Source organism: Lepidochelys kempii, chromosome 24, assembly GCF_965140285.1.
Source record: "Lepidochelys kempii isolate rLepKem1 chromosome 24, rLepKem1.hap1, whole genome shotgun sequence".
NCBI classification, from domain to species: Eukaryota; Metazoa; Chordata; order Testudines; family Cheloniidae; genus Lepidochelys; species Lepidochelys kempii.
The window spans coordinates 18,088,874-18,111,243 of record NC_136403.1 but is presented as its reverse complement, the minus strand read 5'-3'; the positions used below and the strand labels follow the sequence as shown (position 1 = coordinate 18,111,243).

Below are 22,370 nucleotides of genomic sequence, written 5' to 3'. Positions count from 1 at the left end.
TCCTAGTGAAATACTGTTTCCTGATCTCCAACCTCGACCTCCCCCACTGCAACTTGAGACCATTGCTCCTCGTTCTGTCGTCTGCCACCACTGAGAACAGCTGAGCTCCATCCTCTTTGGAACCCCCTCAGGTAGTTGAAGGCTGCTACCAAATCCCCCCTCATTCTTCTCTTCTGCAGACAAAATAAGCCCAGGTCCTTCAGCCTCCCCTTGTAAGTCATGTGCTCCAGCCCCCTAATCATTTTCGTTGCCCTCCGCTGGACTCTCTCCAATTTGTCCACATCCCTTCTGTAGTGGGGGGCCCAAAACTGGACGCAATATTCCAGATGTGGCCTCACCAGTGCCGAATAGAGGGGAATAATCACTTCCCTTGATCTGCTGGCAACACTCCCACTAATGCAGCCCAAAATGCCATTGGCCTTCTTGGGAACAAGGGCACACTGTTGACTCATAGCCAGCTTCTCGTCCACTGTAACCCCCAGGTCCTTCTCTGCAGAACTGCTGCCGAGCCATTCGGTCCCTACTCTGTAGCAGTGCATGGGATTCTTCTTTCCTAAGTGCAGGACTCTGTACTTGTCCTTGTTGAACCTCATCGGGTTTCTTTTGGCCCAATCCTCCCATTTGTCTAGGTCACTCTGGACTCTATCCCAACCCTCCAGCCTATCTACTTCTCCCCCAGTTTAGTGCCAGCCGTGAACTTACTGAGGGTGCAATCCATCCCACCATCCAGATCATTAATAAAGATGTCAATCAGCCATAGCTCCATTTGAGTCAATAGGGCCAGATCCCCAGCTGGGGTCAATTGGCTGTAACAGCACTGAATTTACATCAGCTGGGGATCTGGCCCGATAGACTTTAAAGCTGTATGTAGAGGGGGAGCCCAGGCCTTGGCTAGCAGGGGGCTGTGGGTCAGCGTTGCGGGGCACCGACAGAGCTGGGGTGTGAGGGGAACCTGCGCTTTACGTGCAGGCTGAAGCCCCGCTGCCTTGGCCTAGGACAGACTCAGTTGCAAAAAGCTCCCTGGGGCGGGGGCCTGAAATCTGTCTATCAGGTGTTATCTCGCGTGCCTCGAGCAGAGCAGAAACCTCAAGGCTGCTCCGGAGAAAGGGCCTGTGATACTCTGCGAGGCGGGAGGTTGCTCACGGTGATCGTGATCGGGAGATACCGAGCGGTAGAGACGATGAGGCTGATCCTGCTGATAGCTACGGCTTCCTTTTGGAGGCCTGTGCTGGGGCATCAGGGCGCCAGGTATGACCCGCCTGCTCGGAGCCAGCGGCTCTGACGTGTTCGGTGCCGCCAATTTCATCTCACGGGATGGTGTTCACAGAGCTCCTGCCTTGCCTCCCAGCAAGCCCCTGTACCCAGTGTGCGGGCGGGGCGGCACGGTCCAGAGGTGGGCCAAACCGGGGCCAGGTGGGGTGACAGAGATGCTCTCTAGGGGCCCGAACGCGAGGGAGATCGCCCCGCTGTCTGACTTTGCCATCAGCCCTCCTTGATGTTTCGGGGCAGTGGCTAGAGTCCTGGTCTGCCCATCACTGTGGCCTCTGGGGACCTTGCAGTTTTTAACACATTGATCCTAGTCACCCTCCCTGCCCCCCATGGGGGAGGGCAGGGCTATTATCCCCAAATGGGTGGTGGGGAAACTGATGCACAGAGCGCCCCTTGCCTGAGGGACTGCATAGCGAGAGTTGGAACCCAGGGGTACTGGGTCCCAGGCTGCCCCAGTCCTTCCTCTCAGCTGGATTTGGGCCCTGATTCGAGCTGCATCGGGGCTCCATTAGGGGATGATCCCAAGGGACCATTCCAGCCTAGGAACTGTTGAAGGTCTTGTGGTAAAGGGGCTGGGTTGGGACCCCAGACAGCTGGGTTCAATTTGTAACCCTGACATTAACTCGCTGGGTGACCTTGCTTCAGCGCCTCTCTGTGCCTCAGTTTCCCATCTGTAAAGTCGGGGGTAATCATCCTTCTCTATGTAGTATGTGCCTCAGGGCAGGGAGCGTGTCTGACTTGACTGGGGCTCCGAGCCCAGTCCAGGGCGGTTTGTGCAGTGCCCTGCGTGGTGGGGGCCCAGATCAGAAGTGATGCCCCCTGAAGGGGAAGTCCCCATGTCCCGTTCCCCACAAAGCTGGGGATCTGGCCCCACTGATGCTAAAAAAAACATTTTCCTTAAACAGAGCAGGGCGGGGATGTTAAGGCAGCCAGTGACCCAGACAAAAAATCAGACCCCCCCAAAGAAACAGAGCTAGACCCCTTTAAACACAGCTACAATCCTTTTATTAATGAGCCTTTAAACCCTTCCCCAGGAATTCCTGGCCCCCTTCCCATGGCGAGAGTTGAGTCTCTGAAACTATTTACATTGGGAAGGGCAGCTGCAGCCGTGCCAGCTGGGAGAATGATTCCGGGACGTCTCACCCGCAGGCTCCAGGGCATGTGCTGAGCTGAGAGGTCAGGAAGGGGAATATTGCACAGTGAGGGGGCGTAATGGGGCCAGAGGTTTTAGGTAGCAGGGACACCAGGGTGGATGGGCCCATGGGTCTGATCTGGGTGGGGGAGCAGGGAGGAGGCGGGATATCGGGCTGGATGGGCCTGTGGGGCTGATCCGGGATAAGTCCCTATTGCCCCAGTGGGGCCATGAGGAACTCATTGACCCCTCCGCTCTTTTAGCACTTTCCCATCCTTCTCTGAGCTGTGCCACGGGGGCTGGTGGAAGGATGGGAAGCTGCGCTGGGACCCCATTATTGGGGCTAAATACCCAGCCGGTAAGGTGGTGGCGGGGGAGAGAGTGCCCAAGCCCACCAAGCCATGAGTGCCCTTTCCTTCCCATTGTTGTGCCCAGGCCACTGCACTGGTGGCCATCTTGTTGCGCCATCTTCCACAACCAGCTTTGTGGGGGGGGGTGGGGGAGGGGGCATAGACTAGACATCCCTTCCCAATGTCTGTGGGTCCCAATTCTGAGGCCTAGCAGGCTGTTAGAAGCCTGAGTTACCTTCGGAGCCATGGCAACGGGACCCACCAGCCTGTTGGCTGGAGACAAAATGGCTGACCCAGAATAATGGCAAGATGGCTGCTGCATGTAGTCCTGTATTTGATTTGGAGCAGCCTTGGGACGTTGCCGCGGGGAGCGAAGACCAAGCAGCGGCCACCTTCCTTAGACAGATGTCAACTGGTGTTGCATAAAGAAACAAGATGGCTGCCCAGTGTTGGTGGATAACACAAAAGCTCGAAGGTGCATTGGCGTGGCAAAACACACGCCTCGGCGAGGTGAAGAAGGGATGGGATCCACCCAAGCGAACAGAAAATGGCGGCCGTCACAGCCCTCCCCAGACTGGGCTCAAACTAGGCCGTGTAGAAACAAGATGGCCGCCGTGAGCAGGCTGAAGAGAAGCCTGAATTTGCTGCACTGCTATAAGAATGTGGCCTGTGATTTGGGAAGGCAGCACGTGGGAATTTGTTCTGGAGGGCAGGGGCTGTGTCGCTCTTCCCCCTCCGTGTTGTTCCCCCCCACTTAAAAAACAAGTTGGCTACTGCAAGTAGGCAAAACTAGGCCACGTGCAACCAAGATGGCTGCCTTGTGCAAGCCAAAGGGAAGCCTGGATTTGTGGTGGTGCCATGAGAAGGGCTCCCTGATGGTCAAAAAAAACCATGGAGGCTTTGCGTGACGGGGAAACTACAAAAGATGCCCGAGAGGGACATCAAGCCACGCCGCTTCCAGACCAAGATGGCTGCTGCGGGGAGGCCGAAGGGAAGGCCAGGTGTCGTGAGGATGGGGCTCTGACACACGAAGATGCAACCTGCAGACTTAGGCCCGCCTGGTGGCGCCAACAGGGACAACCCGGCCTGGCGTCAAGAGCTGATGCTCAACTAAGAAGATGGCCGCCATGCATAGGCCGAAGCCTGGCTGGAGTTGAAGAAGTCTGGGGGAGGCTGGCCAGCAGAACGGGGGTCAGGGTGATGGGTGGGGGGGACAATGGGTGGGGGGGGACGTCTCGTGCCGTTTCCCCTCCTCGGTGCCCCCTTCACAGGAGCAAGGCAGACCCGAGCAAGACCAGCCAGGCCGAGGCGCTCAGCCCCGCCGCGCCCCCCTTCCCGCCGCCTGGCAGCTTGACGCCCGGGTTGTACCGCCGCTCGCTCTCCGCGGTGACGCGGCGGTCGTCCCGGATGAGGTCCTCGTGGTCCCCGTGGTCCGGCGGCGGGGGCGTGGCAGCTGCGGTGACCGCGGCGGGGGCCGGGACTGTGGCGGCGGCCGTCGTGGCCGTGGCATTGGCTGTGGCATTGGCACCCGTGGCATTGGCCCCGCGGCCGGGCATGACCTCCAGCCGGGGGATGATGGGGGAGAAGAAGGTCTTGTTGGTCAGGTCCCTGTTGCAGAGGTGGCCGGAGCAGCAGGAGCCCACCAGGCTGACGACCGCACTGCCCTTTGCCTCCTTGGTGCAGTCCTTGTCCTGCACGCAGCCCTTGATGGGGCGGCTCAGCGAGACGTTGCCTGGAGGAGACGGGACGGGGGAGAGTCAGGGGCGGGGCCGCGGCGCTGGGGGGCACTGTGCTGCAGGGAGTGGGGTGGGGACCCTCTCCCGGCTGCCGGTGCCGGCCCCGATGCACCGCGAGGGGGCGCTGGGCTCAGTGCCGGCTTTGCAGTGGCGCCGGTGGCCAGGCCCATGCTCAGAAGGGGCCCCGGCCCGCTCTGCCTGCCCTGCGCCCCGAGGCCCCGCCAGCCCCCGAGGGGAAGGGGGCGCGCTGGCAGCAGAGGGCTGGGCGGCCCAGTGTGCGTCTGGCAACTGCCGGTCTGTAAATGGTGCCCTCGCACTGGGCTGGGAGGGGTAGGGCCGCCCCTGCCATGCCCCATTGCCTCTGGCTGGCCCCTTGCTGTGGGGACCGACATTCCCACGCCAGGCTCCATTGCCCCATGGGGGCCCACAAATATGTGTGGCGCTGGGCCCACAAAAGGTTAATCCAGCCGTGGCTGTGCTGTAGGGAGTGTGTGTGGGGGAAACAGGGGGCCCGCCCCTAGCTGTTGGTGCTGGCCCCGATGCACCACTAGGGGGCGCTGTGCTGTAGGGAGAGGGGAGGCCCTCCCCTGGGTGTCCGTGCTGGTCCCAATGTGCCACTAGGGGGCACTGTGCTGTAGGGAGTGGGGGGTCCCTCCCCTGGCTGTCCGTGCTGGCCCCGATGCACCACAAGGGGGCGCTGTGCTCTAGGGCGTGGGGGGGGCCTCCCCTTGCTGTCAGTGCTGGCCCCAATGTGCCACTAGGGGGCACAGTGCTATGGACCGGGAGCGGGGGGGCCCTCCTCCGGCAGTCAGGGCTGGCCCCGATGCACCACTAGGGGGCGCTGGGCTGCAGCAGGGGCTGCCTTTCCGGGCGTTTGGAGTGCGGGGCGGGGCTGGGGAGAGATGCACGGCCAGAGCACGATTTGCAAAGATCTGCCAGGCCCTTGGCCCCCCGTCGGGGCGCGGACCCCGGTGTCCTGGCCAGCCCGCCATCGTGGGGATTGCGCCCGGCTCCCCTGAACCGCCCTGGCTTCCCACCCGAAACGGCTCCCTGCGGCGGCCAAACAGCTGCCGCGCCTCGCCCCAGAAGGGGCTGCCTCTGAGCCTCCCGCCCGGGCCTCACCGACTTTCATGGTGACGTTGCCGTGGAAGCAGCCCTGGTACCCGTCGTAGCACTTCACCACCGTGGCGTTGCTGGCAGAGCAGGCCTCGTTGCCTTGGCAGTTGTAGCACTCCAGCCCGTTGGGCACCCGGGCGCTCTCGTTACCTGGCGACCAGACAAGGGGGGGCAGTTAGAGAGGAGGCGGTGGGGGGCTGGCCCCTCCCCGCACCCTCCTCCCTGTTAGGATATAGATATTCAGGCCTGTCTGTAAAGGCCTAGACTCTCAGAATTTAGGTGTATTCTTATCATTTCGCTAGTTCTAGAGGTATAAAAGAAAGAATCAAAACCACTGTCTGCCGGTGTAAGGGCCTTCGCTTCCTGTGACAGATTGAGGCCCTGTGCTTAGGCTCAGGCCTTTGGCTAAGCAGCAGAGGCAGCCATAAGCTGGGAAGCGACCGGTCACCTCCTCACATCCCAAACTAGTCACACTGAAATAAGGTGCTATTGGGCTGTTAGGCACTATCAGGACAGGATTGTATTCCTATCACCTCCAGAGAAAGGGAAGTGCCTAGAAAATGTAAAAGGAAACTTAGTTTGATAGCATCCTGTCTGGCAAGAACTCACTTATCAATACTGGGATGTGAAATCCTCACTTCTGTATTGTTTTGTCATTATCACGAAAGCTTATGCTCTAATAAATTGGTTAGTCTCTAAGGTGCCACAAGTCCTCCTTTTCACTTTGCTGTTGTTTGTCTGTATAATCTCTGTCTGGTTCTGTGATTGTTCCCGTCTGCTGTATAATTAATTTTGCTGGGTGTAAACTAATTGAGGTGGTGGGATATAATTGGTTACATAATCATGTTACAATATATTAGGATTGGTTAGTTAAATTTCAGGAAAATGATTGGTTCAGGTATAGCTAAGCAGAACTCAAGTTTTACTATATAATCTGTAGTCAATGAGGAAGTGAGTGGGTGTGGGTGAGGGTGGGCATGTGGGTGTGTGAGATGGGAACAGGGAATGGGGGTAAGAAAATTGGAATCATGTTTTGCTAAAGGGGGAAATGGGAACAGGGAATGGGAGTAAGGAAGTGGGAATCATGTTTGGCTAAGGGTAGGAATGGGAACAGGGACACAGGTGTAAGGCTCTGTGGTGTCAGAGCTGGGAAGGGGGACACTAAGGAAGGAAACTGGAATCATGCTTGCTGGAAGTTCACCCCAATAAACATCGAATTGTTTGCACCTTCGGACTTCGGGTATTGTTGCTCTCTGTTCATGCGAGAAGGACCAGGGAAGTGAGTGGGTGAAGGAATTAGCCCCCTGACACTCCCCCCGTGGGGCACTTACCCATCGGCTGCAGCGCCATGGCCTGGATGTCCAGCCGGGAGTTGCAGCGGCTGCTGTTGCAATTGTGCACCTGGGAGAAGGCGAGGATGCCGTGCAGGTCCACGCCCTTGTCGTTGGTGCCCGGTCTGCCCAGGCCGCAGCCCTTCTCGCCCACCAGGAACTGCCCGTGGCCTGGGGAGACAGCCGGGGGGTGAGCGAGCCGGGAGAGAACCCAGGCGTCCTGGATCCCAGCTTCCCCCTCCCAGACCTGGAGACGGAACCCAGCTCCCCCTTCTCTAACCCACTAGACCCCACTCCCCGCCCCGAGCCAGGGCGAGAACCCAGGAGTCCTGTCCCCAGCCTGCCCTGCTCCAACCACTAGACCCCAGTTGCCTCCCAGACTCAGGGCTAGAACCCAGGAGTCCTGGCTCCTAGCCCCCCTGCTCTAATCACTAGACTCCCCTCCCTTCCCAGAGCTGGGGAGAGAACCCAGGAGTCCTGTCCGCAGCCTCCCCTGCTCCAACCTCCCAGAGCCAGGGCTAGAACCCAGCCTCCTCGCTCTAACCACTAGACTCCCCTCCCCTCCCAAAGCCAGGGCGAGAACCCAGGAGTCCTGTCCCCAGCCTGCCCTGCTCCAACCACTAGACCCCAGTCGCCTCCCAGAGCCAGGGCTAGAACCCAGGCGTCCTGGCTCCCAGCCCTCACCCCGAGGGCCCACTCACTCCATTTCACGGCCGCCACGGTTTCCACGCACACTTGGGTGTCGGCAGGACAAGAGATCGTCTTTATCTTCTCCGGGCTGCAGCCGCCGTCGCTGCGCTCCACACAGCTGTGGCACGTCAGGGCCGTGGCTCCTGCATGGGGGGAGGGAATCCCGGTGAAACCCCGCGTGGCTGGCACACCTGTGCGGGGACCTGCCTGGGCCTGTCCCCGGTAGCGGAGGGACCCCTAATCTCTCAAAGGCAGGTGACGTTTGTGCGTTTTCCCGGGTATTTTTGCAGAGCTGTTTGCACGGCTCCCTCTCCTTGCACAGATTCTCACCTGCTTTTGCACGCAGATTTGCACCCCTCCCTCGCCACTTTTGCACTTTCCCGTGTGAATTCACACGTTTCCCTGTATAACTCCGTCTGTACAATTTCACCTTTCCCTTGTAATGTTGCATGTCAAATGACACGGAGACGTGACAATTGACATGGGACCACGTGAAAGTTATTATGCAAATTTGCAAAGAAAGGTGAAAATTAGCACGTCAAATTACACGGAAACATGACAATTGATGTTAATTTTCACCTTTCCCTTGCAACTTTGCCTGTTAATTTTTATGTTGTCCCATGTAATTTTGCATGTCAATTTTCACATCATCTTATGTGCCAATTTTCACCTTTCCCACATAGCTTGGCATGTCAATTCGGACCCTTTCCCGGGTGACACGTTTCCTGTGTAATTTTACATGTCAATTGTCCCCTTTCTCCGCCTCATGGATTGTTCCCCAAACTCCTGCTTCATAAACATTCGAGGGGGTCTGCCTGTGTTTTACGCCCCTGTGCATCTTCATAGAAATTCGGTGGCACATTTCCTCTCCCCTTTTGCACCAGTTTTAACACGCTAGAAGTGCGCTCACTTTCCCTCCTCTCTGGACCCCCCTGCCCCCGGCTCTGTAAATTCTCATGGCGGGTGGCCCACCTCCCTGCCCTCGTTGCGTTATTTCCACTGTACATTTGCAGAGATTTGCCACCTCCTCTTTGCACCATTTTCTCCAGGCGTTCCCACGGACGCTTGCACGCTGGCTTTCCTCTTCACACCATTTGTCTGGGAACTTGCACTTGCATTTGCACTTCTGTTTTGCACCGTTTCTCACGAACGCTTGCGTGGGCGACAGACCTCCCCCTTTTCCAGTGGGAGGCTGTGTCAGCTCCAGGATGGGGGTGACCCCACCCCGGGGTGAGGCTGGCGTCCCTGGGAGGAGTCCTCCCAGTTGGCACTGTGCCCCAGACCCATTCCAGGTGGAGCAACCTGTCCCAGCAGGCACGGCACCCCTGCCCCCCCCCCATCCCATGGCCTTAACGGCTGCCCCCTCCCATTCCAGCATGGAGAACGGAGTCAATTGACAGCCCCCAGAACTGAGGAAGGGGGGGTCGTTGAGCTGGGAGTCCCCTCTCCAGGAGATCCTAGAGGGGAAAGGCCCTGTGGCCCATTCCTTGCCCCCCTGAGCCAGCCAGCCCACCACGCTGGGACTGGATGGGAGCCGGCGCCCCCTAGAAGGGAAAGGCTCCGTGTCCCCATTCCCCAGCCAGCCCCCCGGCCTGGGGCTGGATTATCATGCCATGACTCAGTCATTCTCTCCAAGGAGCAGGGTTCCCCTGGCAGATGCAGCTGAGATGAAAACACCCCATCAATGTGCCCCGGGCCCGATCGACCCCTCCAACCCGGGGGACCGGGGGGGGGCCTCCCCCAGTCTCGTCCCCTCTGGAGCGGTGTGCTCCCGGGCCCCTTACCTTGGAGGAGCAGTGCGGCCGCCAGCAGGAGAAGGGGGCCAGCTCTCGGGGGGCAGGGGGCTCCCATGGCTGCGTCTGCCTCGACCAGGCGGGTTCTCTCGGCTCCCGGCAGCTTCCACGCGACTCCGGCTGCCAGCGCTAAGCTAAGACGATAAATAAGAGGAAGCAGATGGGGCGGGGCGCCCCACCCCCCCTTGCACATCCCACCTTCCCTGGCTTTGCTGCGGGGCCCCGGGCCGGTGATTATTCACGTTGCCTCCCCAGCACCAAGCCCTGGCGCGTCGGTACCAGGGCGGTGGCTCTCCCAGGAACCGGTCCAGCCAGTCGGGGGAGCGGGCAACGCCTTCGCGGGGCAGCGTCAACGCTGGCGGCTCGGCACCGGGGGGAGCAGGAGCCCGGGGAGGCCTCGGGGCGGATCGGAACTGGGGAGGCCCCCAGCAACGGCGAGGGGTAAGCGCCCCCAACCAGCTCCCCATGGCATGGCAGCCGGTGCCCAGTCCCCTGCCCCGCTCCCCGCAGCACAGCGCCCCCTGCCGAGTCCCCCACCTCCCTTCTGAACCTCCCACCCCAGGGCGACCCCTGTGAGCCCCCCGCCCTGCTCCCCACTGCACAGCGTCCCCCAGGGAGTCCCCCTGGCTGTGGCCCCTGTCTTCCTGCTGAGCCCCCCTGTCCTGCTCCCCCTCAGCACGGTGCCCCCGGCTGTGTCCCCTCTGCCCTGCTCCCTGTGGCCCGGGGCCCTCTGCTGAGCCCCCTAGCGTCACACTGGGGCCTTGGGGCCAGGACTGGGTCAGCAGGACACACTGACTTGTTGAGTGACCCCAGCCTGCCCTGGGGCCCCGTATCGCTGCCTGACTCAGCGCCTGGCCCCTGGCATGAGCTGGCAGCGAGAGCCCAGCCTCAGCCCTGGCCCGGAGGAGTCACGAAAGACGCAGCCAACATGGGTGCTCATATGTGTGGCAACCAGCCCCCTAGACACCAGGTATAGTGGTTACAGCAGGGGGCTGGGAGCCAGGATGCCTGGGTTCTCTCCCTGGCTCTGGGAGGGGAGTGGGGTCTGGTGGTTAGAGGGGGGGGTGCTGGGAGCCAGGACTCCTGGGTTCTCTCCCGAGCAGGGTTGTGTTTTGCTGGGTAGGTGGGTGGGGGTATGAGCATGTGTGGACGTGCTGTGTGTGTTGTTGGGGAGCTCTGCCCCCCCTGCAATACAGTGCCCCCCCCCAGGACCCCGACCCCAGCCTGGGCGGACCCTGAGGCTGCTCAGGAGGGGAGGAAGAGGCCCGACATCCAGGATATTGGGGTGCAGCTGGTAACAGACCCCCGAGTCCAGACACACAGCTGCCCCTCCCTTGTCTCACCCGCCCCCCTGCACCCCAGGGCGAATCCTTCCCTTCCCCAGAGCTGGCACCAGGCAGCTCCTGAGTCATTGGGGCAGGGGTATGGGGAGCACGGGGCCCCCCTTGTCCCAGGCCTCGGAAACAGGGACACACCCACGGGAAGTCTCAGAGGGAGGGGGCAAGGGATGGGCCAGGAGGCCCTTCCCCTCCAGGGGGCGCCAGCCCCACCTGGCTCCAGGGCGGGGACGGGCAGGTAAAAGGGGACAGCACTGTCGATCTACAGCACGCCAAGGAACTGTCCTTGGGGGGCTGGGAGCCAGGACTCCTGGGTTCTCTCCCTGACTCGGGGTGTGGGGGGCAGGGAAAAGGGGAGTCTAGTGGTTAGCACAGTGGGGGGTCAGGACTCCTGGGTTCTCTCCCTGGCTCTGAGAGGGGAGTGGGGTCTAGTGGTTACTGCAGGCAGGCTGGGAGCCAGGACTCCTGGGTTCTATTCCACCGCCTCCCTCGTGGGCTGGTTTCCACCAGGGTGCCCAGCCGGGTTCCCCAGGGCCCAGACGTGCCCCGTTGGGATGGCAGTGGCAGGACCGGCCTTACGGGTGGGCACTGGTGGCGACCGCTGCTCAGGGAGCCAGGGCAGGAAATGGGCACCGGGCCTCACTTCGCCCGCCTGCCCTACCCGGAGAACGAGCTCTCCCTCATAGACCTCATAAGACCATAAGAACGGCCAGACTGGGTCAGACCAAGGCTCCACCTAGCCCAGTGTGCTACTGACAGTGGCCAGTGCCCGGTGCCCCAGGGGGAATGAACAGAACAGGGAATCGCCAAGTGACCCATCCCCTGTCACCTATTCCCAGCTGTTGGCAAACAGAGGCCAGGGCCACCATCCCTGCCCGTCCTGGCTAATAGCCATCGATGGACCTGTCCTCCATGAACGTATCTAGTTCTTGTTTGAACCCTGTTATAGTCTTGGCCTTCACCATATCCTCTGGCAAGGAGTTCCACAGGTTGACTGTGCGTTGTGTGAAGAAGTACTTCCTTTTGTTTGTTTTGTTCTTGTGTTATGAGAAGGAGTAAACAACACTTCCTTATCTACTTTCTCCACACCAGTCATGGTTTTATAGACCTCTATCATATCCCCCTTAGTCTCCTCTTTTCCAAGCTGAAAAGTCCCACTCTTATTAATCTCTCCTCACATGGCAGCCGTTCCAGACCCCTCATCATTTTGGTTGCCCTTTTCTGAACCTTTTCCAATCCCAATAGATCTTTTTTGAGGTGGGGGTGACCACATCCCCTCCACGTCCCCTTCCCGGACCTCTCCCTGTGGGGTAGGGGCGGGCAGCACTTCAGACCAGGCAAGGGGGCTGGCACCAGCTCACATGGGCGATGCCGGGCGCTCTCTAGCAAGGAAGGGGACATTTCCCCTCAGCCGGCCCTGCCCAGATGGTGCTGGGCTCTCCTGCCAGCCTGGCTCCGAGGGTCCCAGGGCAGCTGCCGGGGATTCTTTGGGCGTCAGCTCCAGGGCAGCTGAGACTTAGAGGAGGGGCGTCAGGGTCTCTTGCTGGCTGCTGAGGCCTTGCAAAATCAGTGCAGGCCATGTCATGTGGCGTGAGCTCCCTCTGGGGCGAAAGGTGGTCAGTACTCCAGTTAGTACCCCAGTTCTACCCCATCTCTGGGACGGAAGTGGGGCTAGTGTTTAGAGCAGAGGGGGCTGGGAGCCAGGACTCCTGGGTTCTCTCCCCAGCCCTGGCAGGGGAGTGGGGGCTGGTGGGTTAGAGCAGGGGGCGCTGGGAGCCAGGACTCCTGGGTTCTCTCTTGGTCTGCGTGGGGCTGCGATGGGATTCCTTGCGGAGGGGAGGCGGGCGGTGGGAGGGAGTGGAGGCCTCCGTTGCTGTGCCCACTCGCGGGCTGTTTGTGCCAACGGAAGAGCTGCTCTTGGGCAACGTCCTGTCACACAGCCTCCTTGGGGAAGTGGCAGGCTGGCGAGGGCCGGTGGGAGCCCGGGATTTTGGAGCTGGGGTGCTGAACACAGAGGAGCCCTTGGCCCTTGGAAGGTTGCTGAGCCACGGCCTAGGTACCTGCTGCTCCCCCCAGGCCCTGCCCCTGCCCCGAAGCAGGGAGGGCTGGATTGGGTCCCAATCCTGGGTAGAGGGAGACGGGTGCAGGGAAATGCCAGGTGGTGCCCTCTTGCCCTGGGGATAGGCTACAGCAGGGTCCTCTGCTGCTCCCAAGGGCTGGGTGCGGCGCTGGAGGGCCCCTATGGGCTGCAGGTGTCTGTGGGGCACCCCACGCCTCTTGGCTCCTGGGGTTCGGTCTGGGAGCTTGGCTGGGGAGCCTGGCAGCTCTCGGAGCTCATCCCCTCCTGTCTGTACCCTCCTCTGAGCTCGTCTGGGATCCTCCAGCCTCGAGCCAGACCCCTGGCCCCCGCGCTGGCTGCACCCTCCTCCACAGGTGGCGAGTTCCATGGGCCCAGCAATGTTTGGGGCCAGGTCCCTGCCCCGGCCCCGCCTGCCGCCCAGGGCCGTCCTGAGGATTTGTGGGGCCCTACGCAGTGTTATTAAACGGGTGCCCCTGGGCCCGACAGCAGCCCGAGCTCGCAGCCTGGGGAGGCTGGGGGGGACGAGGCAGCAAAGGATAACAAGATGGCAGAAAGTCACAGTTCCCCGCAGAGACCCCCGGACCCTCTCCCTCACGCACAATGGACGTGCAGAAGGCACCTAATGAACAGCACTAAACTTGGGAATTAAAAATGTCCGCCCCAGGTTCTTGATCTGCCCTGAAGTTTGTCAGACATTTATTTGCCAGAGCTCTGTGGGAAGGGCGAGTCCGCTGCCCTGCTGAACACAACCCTAAATATGATGGGACACACGAGGCTGCTCTTCTCTGGTTTACATTTTCTTAATCAGTATTTCTAAGCCGATTTTATATTTTAAATGTACTCTTCAGCCTTCATCGTTCCAGATTACTACATGTTTAACTCACTGAAACAAAGACATTCTTTTCAATTAACCAGCCCCGCAGGGTTAGTGTCTTCATAGCAATGCTCATTGCTTGTCGAACAAGGGAACGCGCATTTACTTTGTGTCCGGTGGCACCTTAAAGACTAACAGATTGATGTGGGCATAAGCTTTCGTGGGCTAGAACCCACTTCACCGGATGCATGGGGTGAAATGACAGGAGCAGGCGTTGTTATCCTGACACATGAGGGACGGGAGTTACCTCACAGGTGGAGAACCGGTGCTGACAGGGCCAATTCGATCCGGGGGGGATGTGGTCCACTCCCAATAAGAGATGAGGAGGTGTCAATTCCCGGAGAGGCAAAGCTGCTTCTGTAATGAGCCAGCCACTCCCTGTCCCCTCACTATGCCAACATTTCCATGGCTCTTATATGCACTGGTCCAGGCTGAGGTTGATGGTGGGATGGAAATTGTTGAAATCCAGGTGGAATTCCTCAAGGGCCTCCTTCCCGTGGGTCTGTTTGATGAAGACGTCATCAATGTAGAGCAAGTAGAGGAGGGCGCTAGGGGACGAGAACTGAGAAGCGTTGTTCTGAGTCAGCCATGGAAATGTTGGCATAGTGAGGGGACAGGGAGTGGCTGGCTCATTACAGAAGCAGCTTTGCCTCTCCGGGAATTGACACCTCCTCATCTCTTATTGGGAGTGGACCACATCCCCCCCGGATCGAATTGGCCCTGTCAGCACCGGTTCTCCACCTGTGAGGTAACTCCCGTCCCTCATGTGTCAGGATAACAACGCCTGCTCCTGTCATTTCACCCCATGCATCCGGTGAAGTGGGTTCTAGCCCACGAAAGCTTATGCCCACATCAATCTGTTAGTCTTTAAGGTGCCACCGGACACAAAGTAAATGCGCGTTCCCTTGTTCGACAAGCAATGAGCATTGCTATGAAGACACTAACCCTGCGGGGCTGGTTAATTGAAAAGAATGTCTTTGTTTCAGTGAGTTAAACATGTAGTAATCTGGAACGATGAAGGCTGAAGAGTACATTTAAAATATAAAATCGGCTTAGAAATACTGATTAAGAAAATGTAAACCAGAGAAGAGCAGCCTCGTGTGTCCCATCATATTTAGGGTTGTGTTCAGCAGGGCAGCGGACTCGCCCTTCCCACAGAGCTCTGGCAAATAAATGTCTGACAAACTTCAGGGCAGATCAAGAACCTGGGGCGGACATTTTTAATTCCCAAGTTTAGTGCTGTTCATTAGGTGCCTTCTGACGTCCATTGTGCGTGAGGGAGAGGGTCCGGGGGTCTCTGCGGGGAACTGTGACTTTCTGCCATCTTGTTATCCTTTGCTGCCTCGTCCCCCCGGCCTCCCCAGGCTGCGAGCTCGGGCTGCTGTCAGGCCCAGGGGCACCCGTTTAATAACACTGCGTAGGGCCCCACAAATCCTCAGAACGGCCCTGCATACACCCCAACCCTTGGCCCGAGCCCTGAGCCTCTCCCACACCCCAAACCCCTCATCCCCAACCCCACCCCACAGCCCTCAGCCCTCACCCCCCACCCCAATCCTCTGTCCTAGCCCTGAACCTCTCCCACACCCCAAACCCCCCATCCCCATCCCAACCCCCCACAGCCCTCACCTTTTCCTGATGGCCAGTCAGGATCGGGTCTATCTGGGGGACTCCAATCTCTGCCCAACATCATTGGCAGAGGGTTGAGGTCTGGCAGCTCTGATCTTGAGGGCTGTGACCTGGAGCTGGTTCCCAAAGAACGTCCTTTTGGACCCCAGTGTATATAGTGAAATTTGAGTCCTTTTTTAGCTGTACCTTAACCGATTATTACACTAAAATGTTACTAACCAACCCTTACAAAGTGCAACCAAATTCTCGAACCAATCCAATCCCACCACCTTCATTAATTCACACCGAGCAAAATTCATTCTGTAACGGACAGAAACAATTAAAGAACCAGACAGAGACCAGTGAGAGAAACAAGAGGAACGTGGGGACCGTAATGACAAAACAACACAGAAACGAGGATTTCTCGACCACAGCTGTTGAGAAGTGATTTCTTGCCGGACAGACTATCAAACTACATTTCCTTTAACCATCTTAAGATCTGTTTCTTTATGGGGTGGTCGTGGGGGCCATTAGGACGGGGGCTGCTTCTTACCAGCCGGATCTGACATTGTTTTACTGTCATGTAGATGGCATGTGAGTATGGGACTTCCTGCTTCTCAGCCGATGGCTGCTGCTTGGCTGCTCTTTTAATCTGGCTGCAGGCGAAGGCCTGAGGCTTTAGGCCGTGCAGACAAAGGTCTTATCCTTACAGCAGTTGCAGAGGAAGGTACAAGTGGCCAGTGGTAGAATAAGCTGCCCAAGGGAGTTGTTCCTTCCTGACCCTTGTGAGGGGGCGGTTCGCTCACAGCCTGGAGCATGGGGGTCCTAGTTATTCTAATCCCCCTTGTAGGAACCCTGGGTTCTCTCATGGGCTGTACTGCCCTCCCCTGCTCCCCATGAGCCCTCCCCAAGCACAGGGCCTCGGCAAGGTCCTGTAGCAGTGAGTTCCATGGGGTAATTTTGCATAGAGTAAATATATATCGGTTAATATTTACTTATTATTATCATGAGCCGCAGCAATGGGACTGATATCGCACCGGCATGCTCCAGGCTTGGATCAGGGCCCCCCCCAGTGTGCTAGGTGCTGCAGACTCCGAGAAGTTTTCAGTGGGGCAGCTGTTAGGTGAAGAGGGCTGGAATCCAGGACTCTGGGACTGTATCCCTGGCTCTGGGAGGAGAATGGGATCTAGTGGGTTAGAACAGGGGAGGTCTGGGAGCCAGGACTCCTGGGTCCTTGGCTCACCTCACAGAGAGGCCCGATCCAATGTTAACCCTTTCCCTGCAGAAAACTGGAGAGTGTCCAAGAAAATGCACCTCAGTGATTCCAGGCAGGCCCTGAAGGGGGCGCTGCTCTGCTCCCTGCTCTCAGCTCTGCTGCTTCAAGGTACTGACACATCTCCACAGAGTCCAGCTGGGTCCTGTGTTTACTGGTGGGGGCATGGGCGGGGAGCCAGGACGCCTGGGTTCTCTCCTGGCTCTGGGAGGGGAGTGGGGTCTAGTGGTTAGAGCGGGTGGGGGTGGGGAGCCAGGACGCCTGGGTTCTCTCCTGACTCTGGGAGGGGAGTGGGGTCTAGTGGTTAGAGCAGGGAGGGCGGGGATCCAGGACGCCTGGGTTCTCTCCTGGCTCTGGGAGGGGAGTGGGGTCTAGTGGTTAGAGTGGGTGAGGGCGGGGAGCCAGGACGCCTGGGTTCTCTCCTGGCTCTGGGAGGGCCACGGGATCTAGTGATTAGAGTGGGGCTGGGGGGCTGGGAGCCAGGACGCCTGGGTTCTCTGCTGGCTCTGGGAGGGGAGTGGGGTCTAGTGGTTAGACCAGGGGGGGGTTGGGAGCCAGGACGCCTGGGTTCTGTCCCACCCTCTCACATTTCCTCTCTCCTCGTGGCCGTCGGGCTGGAGTGCTGCAGCTCTGTGGGCACCTTCCCGGGCAGCGGCTCTCTGGGCGAGGTACCCAGGTCACGTGCAGGCCGGTGCAGAACGTCTGTGCCGAGGGGCTGATCGCCTGGGGCATCGGTAACGCTGCCTGGAGATCTGGGGCACCCCGGGGGACAGAGCTGGGATCATCAGGGGGCTGATCCGGGAGGGGGCAGGATGCTGGGCTAGATGGGCCCATGGACTGATCCGGGGCAGGGGGATACCAGGCTAGATGGGTCCGTGGGGCTGATCCTGGGGGCGGGAGGGGGCAGGATGTCAGGGTGGCTGGGCCTGTGGGGCTGATCCTGGGGGGCGGGAGGGGGCAGGATGTCAGGGTGGCTGGGCCCGTGGGGCTGATCCTGGCGGGGGAGGAGGGGGCAGGATGTCAGGGTGGCTGGGCCCGTGGGGCTGATCCTGGCCGGGGAGGAGGGGGCAGGATGTCAGGGTGGCTGGGCCCGTGGGGCTGATCCTGGGGGGGGGGGCAGGATGTCAGGGTGGCTGGGCCCGTGAGGCTGATCCTGGGGGGCGGGAGGGGGCAGGATGTCAGGGTGGCTGGGCCTGCGGGTGTGAGCCAGTGCAGACCTGTGGAACTCCCTGCTGCCCCCTGCACTCACCCGCGGCGGGGTCCCGTCTCCCCAGGGGGCCAGCGGATGCTGGTTGTGGTGAAGAAGGGCTGCCATGCGGCGCAGTATCGGGACCTCTCTGGCGTTCGCGACGGGCCGTATCTCCCCATCTACTCTCACACCCGCTTCTGCAACGCCAGCCTCTGCAACCACCGGTACTGGGACAATTGCCACATCCCGGCCTTTCCCACAGGTACCAGCTCGTCCTCCGGGGGGCGCTGGCTCCCATCCGGCCCCGGGGCAGGGACTGGCTGGCTCAGTGGGAATGGGGCACGGGGTCTTTCCCCTCCAGGGGGCGCCAGCCCCGATCCTATCCTCAGCGATTTGGGGTGCTCTGTGTGAACTGGTTTTCTGGGTCTCAGCTCAGGTCCTCACGGCCCCCCACCGCCTTCGGGCCCCCACCCCGCCAAGGGGTGTCTGATGAGCTTGGGTTTCTGCACCTCCCCTCATCCCGCCGTCCCCCCTACTCCGTCTAGGTCAGGGGGGGCTGGTTCCTCACCCTTTTCCCCTCTTCCCTCCCCCGCAGCGCCCCAGACAACACCTCTGCCAGCCTCTGGTGCTACGCCTGCATAGGGACCACCCCGGAGAGCTGCTCCCTGCGCCAGGCCCAGCAGAGCCGCTGCTACGATGACTCCCCGAGGTGCTTCGACGGGACGGGCATGGCCACCATCGGTAGGGAGGGGCCGGGCTCGGAGCTGCCGGGCGGGCGGGGGGGCAGCCAGGACTCTTGGGTTCCCAGTGCAGTAGGATCAGGGAATGGGACATGGGGCCTTTCCCTTCTAGGGGGCACTGGCCCTGATCCGGCTGCAGACTGGGGACTGGCTGGCTTGGTGGAGGGAGCTGGAGGGGTCAGGCCACTCCCATTGGGGGCAGCCCCAGAAGTGCAGCTCAAGGGGACCGTCCGTGGCGCTGGGGAGGGGGCTGATGGGAGCGAGAGGCATCCCAATGGCTGGCTGGGTGTGTCTAGGCCTAGGGAGGGCTGGCGGGGGTGCATAGGGGAGTAGGGTAGGGGGGCTGGCTAGATGGCTGGCTGGGGGATGTCCAGGGGTGAGAGGGATGGCTGGATGCAGAGGTGTGTGTGGGGTGCAGGGATTGGATGGATGGTTGGGGGAGTGGATGGATGGTGTCCCTAGCCTCTGTTCGTCAGAGGGTGGAGATGGATGGCAGGAGAGAGATCACTGATCATTACCTGTTAGGGTCACTCCCTCTGGGGCACCTGGCATTGGCCACTGTCGGTAGACAGGATACTGGGCTGGATGGACCTTTGGTCTGACCCAGTCTGGCCGTTCTTATGTTCTTATGGATGGACGGATGGATAGATAGATGGACAGATGGATGGATGGGGGAGTGGACGGATGGATGGACGGATGGATGGATATAGATGTGTACAGGGATGGCTGGCTGGACAGCAGAGCGTGTCCAGTGAGGGATAGACCGAGAGCCATCTGACCCTCTCTCTCCGGGCTTCCCAGGGGGATTTGCAGTCCCCATCTATCTCCGTTCCTGCTAGGCAGTGGGCTGCGTGTCGATCACGCCGGGGGACCCTTGGCTGAACATCCAGCTTGAGAGGACATCCTGCTGTGCCCAGCCCCTGTGCAACCACACGCCGGAGCCGGCGCCCACGGCCAGCCCCCGCCCCTCGCGCACAGCCTCCACCCGGGACCGCCCCGCCAATGCAAGCCCCCGGCCCGGGCTGCCCCTGCCCACGCTGCTGCTGCTGCTGGGGGGCTGGGCCTGGGGGGCTGAGAGGGCTGCTCTGGGATCAGGGCAGGGATGGAGACACCCCCTTTAGAGGACCCCTCCCAGTCCTGGGTGCACCATAAGGTCCATTGAGCCAGCCCCAGTCCAATATCCCAGTGCCCCAGTTCCCACTGTGCCCAGCTCCTCCTGGCCACCCCAGAGAATCCCACCCTTTGCCCCTCAATGCACCACAGCCCCCATGAAGTGATGGAGATGCTGCCCAGGGCTCTTTAATAACCGTCACTCTGGAGCAGGGGAGACACTGCCCCTGCTAGGTGCCCCCACCCCCCACCAAACCCCCCAGCCCGATCGCACTTCATGTGCGGACTGGGGATTTCTTTGGAAACGTGCAATGGCTGAGCCAGACCCTGGAGCCGCCCCATCTGCCCAAGCTGAGGGACGGCTGCTCTGGATCAGCCCCAAGGGCCCATCTACCCCGGTGTCCCGCCTCCTCCTTGCCCCCTGGATCGGCCCTGTGATGGGTTGTACCCCACAGGGTGCAGTCTGGGAGCCGTTGGAACTGCTGTGCCCCCTTGGTTACTCAGAGGGGCTGGCTCAGCCTGCCTCTCCAGGCCCTGTTATTACCCAACACGACAGTAGGTGGCGCCACACACCCTACCGAGTTACCTGAGTGCTTTACCGCAGCCACTCATAGACGCCAGTTTGGCCAATGAAACGCCAGCCAGTTTCCCAGCTCCCCCACCTTGCACCCTTACTGGAGGAAAAAACCCAGAATTAGACCGTCGGGCACTGCACAGGGATCTGTACGGTGCAAGCTCATTAATTAATTTGCTCATTAAGTAACTTGATGTGGGGAAGTTGTGCAACAAGCCTGTGTTAGCCAAGCTGAGGTTTCCCCAGACACTTCACTCAAAACCCCTCTGGTTAAGATAAAACATGTTTATTAACTACAAAAGATCGATTTTAAGTGATTATAAGTGACCTCAAACAGATCAAAGCAGATTACCTAGCAAATAAACAAAGACTCAAACTGGGCGTAATCCTTGTGCTTGTGTGTATTTCCTCAATAAGCCATCAACACTGGTTGGCCTTTTTACTGTTGTACCTTAAAGGCTGCTCGTGGGTGTTCCCAAGCTTCCTGTACAAACCTTCCCGTACAATGCTAGTGTGACGAAGTGGGACTGTTCTTAATGTTTCCTTGGAATATTGTGGGGGTGCCTCAGTTTCCCCTGTGCAGTTCTTAAGTATCTAGGTGGTGGGGTAAGGGTGTATGATCATTGCAGAGCCCTACAGGGCAGGTGTGTGCAGGGGTCTGAACACAGAGAATGGCCAACACCCTGTTTCCTGGCCTCTGATGGCCTGAGCCCTTCCCCCCTGCCAGGTGAGAGCTAAAGGGCTGGAGAACAAAGGAATCAGGTGACCTCCTGTCCCCGGAAAGGAACAAAGCCCAGAGAAGGAGGGGCTGGAGATAGTTTCAGTTTGGGGCTGGCTGGGCCATGGAGTGAAGTGCAGTCGGGGTTGTCTGGCTCAGTGCCCCCCAAAATGGACCCAGCTGAGGGGTCCTGTTCTCTGCACCTGCAAGCTCTGTGTTAGACCATGTTCCTGTCGTCTAATAAACCTCCTGTTTTACTGGCTGGCTGAGAGTCACGTCTGACTGCGGAGTTGGGGGGCAGGACCCTCTGCCCCCCCCAGGACCCCGCCTGGGCGGACTCGCTGTGGGAAGCGCAGGGAGGGGCAGAGGAGGCTGAAGGCTCCGAGGTCAGACCCAGGAAGGGGGAAGCCGGGTGAGCTGTGTGTCCTGCAGACAGGCTGCTCCGAGAAAGGCGACTCCCCCAGAGTCCTGCCTGGCTTCGTGGGGAGCAGGTCCAGAGCATCGCCCAGGGACTCCGTGACAGCAGCGCACACAATTTAATGTTCAACAGATTAAGACTTTTAGAATGACACCTCACAAAGCAGACTTTGTACAAGACATATCATAACTATATGACAGTGGTGACTACAGGGGTTCCAGGTGTCACAAACCCATCTACCCTGGTATCCTCCCTGCCCCCCCAGATCAACCCCCAGGACCCATCTACTCCAGTATCCCGCCTCCTCCCTTCCCCCTGGCTCAGCCCCATGGCCTGACTACCCCAGTATCCTGCCCCCTTCCTGCCCCCTGGATCAGCCCACGGACCCTTCTGCCCCAGCATCCAGCCTCCCTGTCACAGTCCGTGAGTGGCCAGTGCTAGCAGCAGGGAGGGGTCTGGCCTAGGTGCTGGAGAGGATGTGGGGCACCCCCAGGGAAGCGGTGCCCCTTCTCTTCAATGGTGTTGAGGTTCTGGATGTAGGAGAACACGGTGCAGGTCTTCGGCTGCAGGCAGGTCTGCAGCACCATACAGACCTTGGCATCCCCTAAGAAGAGGTGAGGGGGCTGGTACTGGGGATTGAACCCAGGAGGCCTGGCTCCCAGCCCCCAAACCACTATCCCACTCCCCTCCCAGAACCGGGGATTGAACCCAGGAGTCCTGGCTCCCAGCCCCCGAACCACTACCCCACTCCCCTCCCAGAACCGGGGATTGAACCCAGGAGTCCTGGCTCCCAGTCCCCAAACCACTATCCCACTCCCCTCCCAGAACCGGGGATTGAACCCAGGAGGCCTAGCTCCCAGCCCCCAAACCATTACCCCACTTCCCTCCCAGAACCAGGGATTGAACCCAGGAGTCCTGGCTCCCAGCCCCCGAACCACTACCCCACTCCCCTCCCAGAACCGGGGATTGAACCCAGGAGTCCTGGCTCCCAGTCCCCGAACCACTACCCCACTCCCCTCCCAGAACCGGGGATTG

General features: G+C 59.8%; 2 protein-coding genes across 2 annotated transcripts; one reads left to right on the top strand and one right to left on the bottom strand.

The window, feature by feature from the left end:
- Window positions 1-3,996: 3,996 nt before the first annotated feature.
- Window positions 3,997-9,529, bottom strand: LYPD3 (LY6/PLAUR domain containing 3). Its single transcript, XM_078850533.1, has 5 exons — window positions 9,409-9,529; window positions 7,636-7,767; window positions 6,935-7,105; window positions 5,610-5,753; window positions 3,997-4,483 (listed from the first exon to the last, which is right to left on the bottom strand). The coding sequence occupies exons 1-5, from the start codon at window positions 9,473-9,475 to the stop codon at window positions 4,017-4,019; spliced, it is 981 nt and encodes a 326-aa protein (XP_078706659.1). The 5' UTR covers window positions 9,476-9,529; the 3' UTR covers window positions 3,997-4,016.
- Window positions 9,530-12,742: 3,213 nt separating this feature from the next.
- On the top strand, window positions 12,743-20,537 carry LOC140902772 (ly6/PLAUR domain-containing protein 5-like). The gene is given in 7 exon segments (XM_078850496.1): window positions 12,743-12,810; window positions 16,599-16,696; window positions 17,189-17,258; window positions 17,261-17,320; window positions 17,861-18,047; window positions 18,371-18,516; window positions 19,317-20,537. Coding segments are annotated over 6 exon segments (858 nt in total). The 5' UTR covers window positions 12,743-12,810; window positions 16,599-16,621; the 3' UTR covers window positions 19,637-20,537.
- The last annotated feature ends 1,833 nt before the right edge of the window (window positions 20,538-22,370 follow it).

Bases quoted from the DNA above. Each gene is read 5' to 3' on its own strand.
- LYPD3 (XM_078850533.1), bottom strand. From the start codon at position 9,475: ATGGGAGCCCCCTGCCCCCCGAGAGCTGGCCCCCTTCTCCTGCTGGCG. The intron at 7,768-9,408 runs GTAAGGGGCCCG...CCCCCCATGCAG, and splicing joins GGCCGCACTGCTCCTCCAAG to GAGCCACGGCCCTGACGTGC. The intron at 4,484-5,609 runs GTGAGGCCCGGG...CGTCTCCTCCAG, and splicing joins CAACGTCACCATGAAAGTCG to GCAACGTCTCGCTGAGCCGC.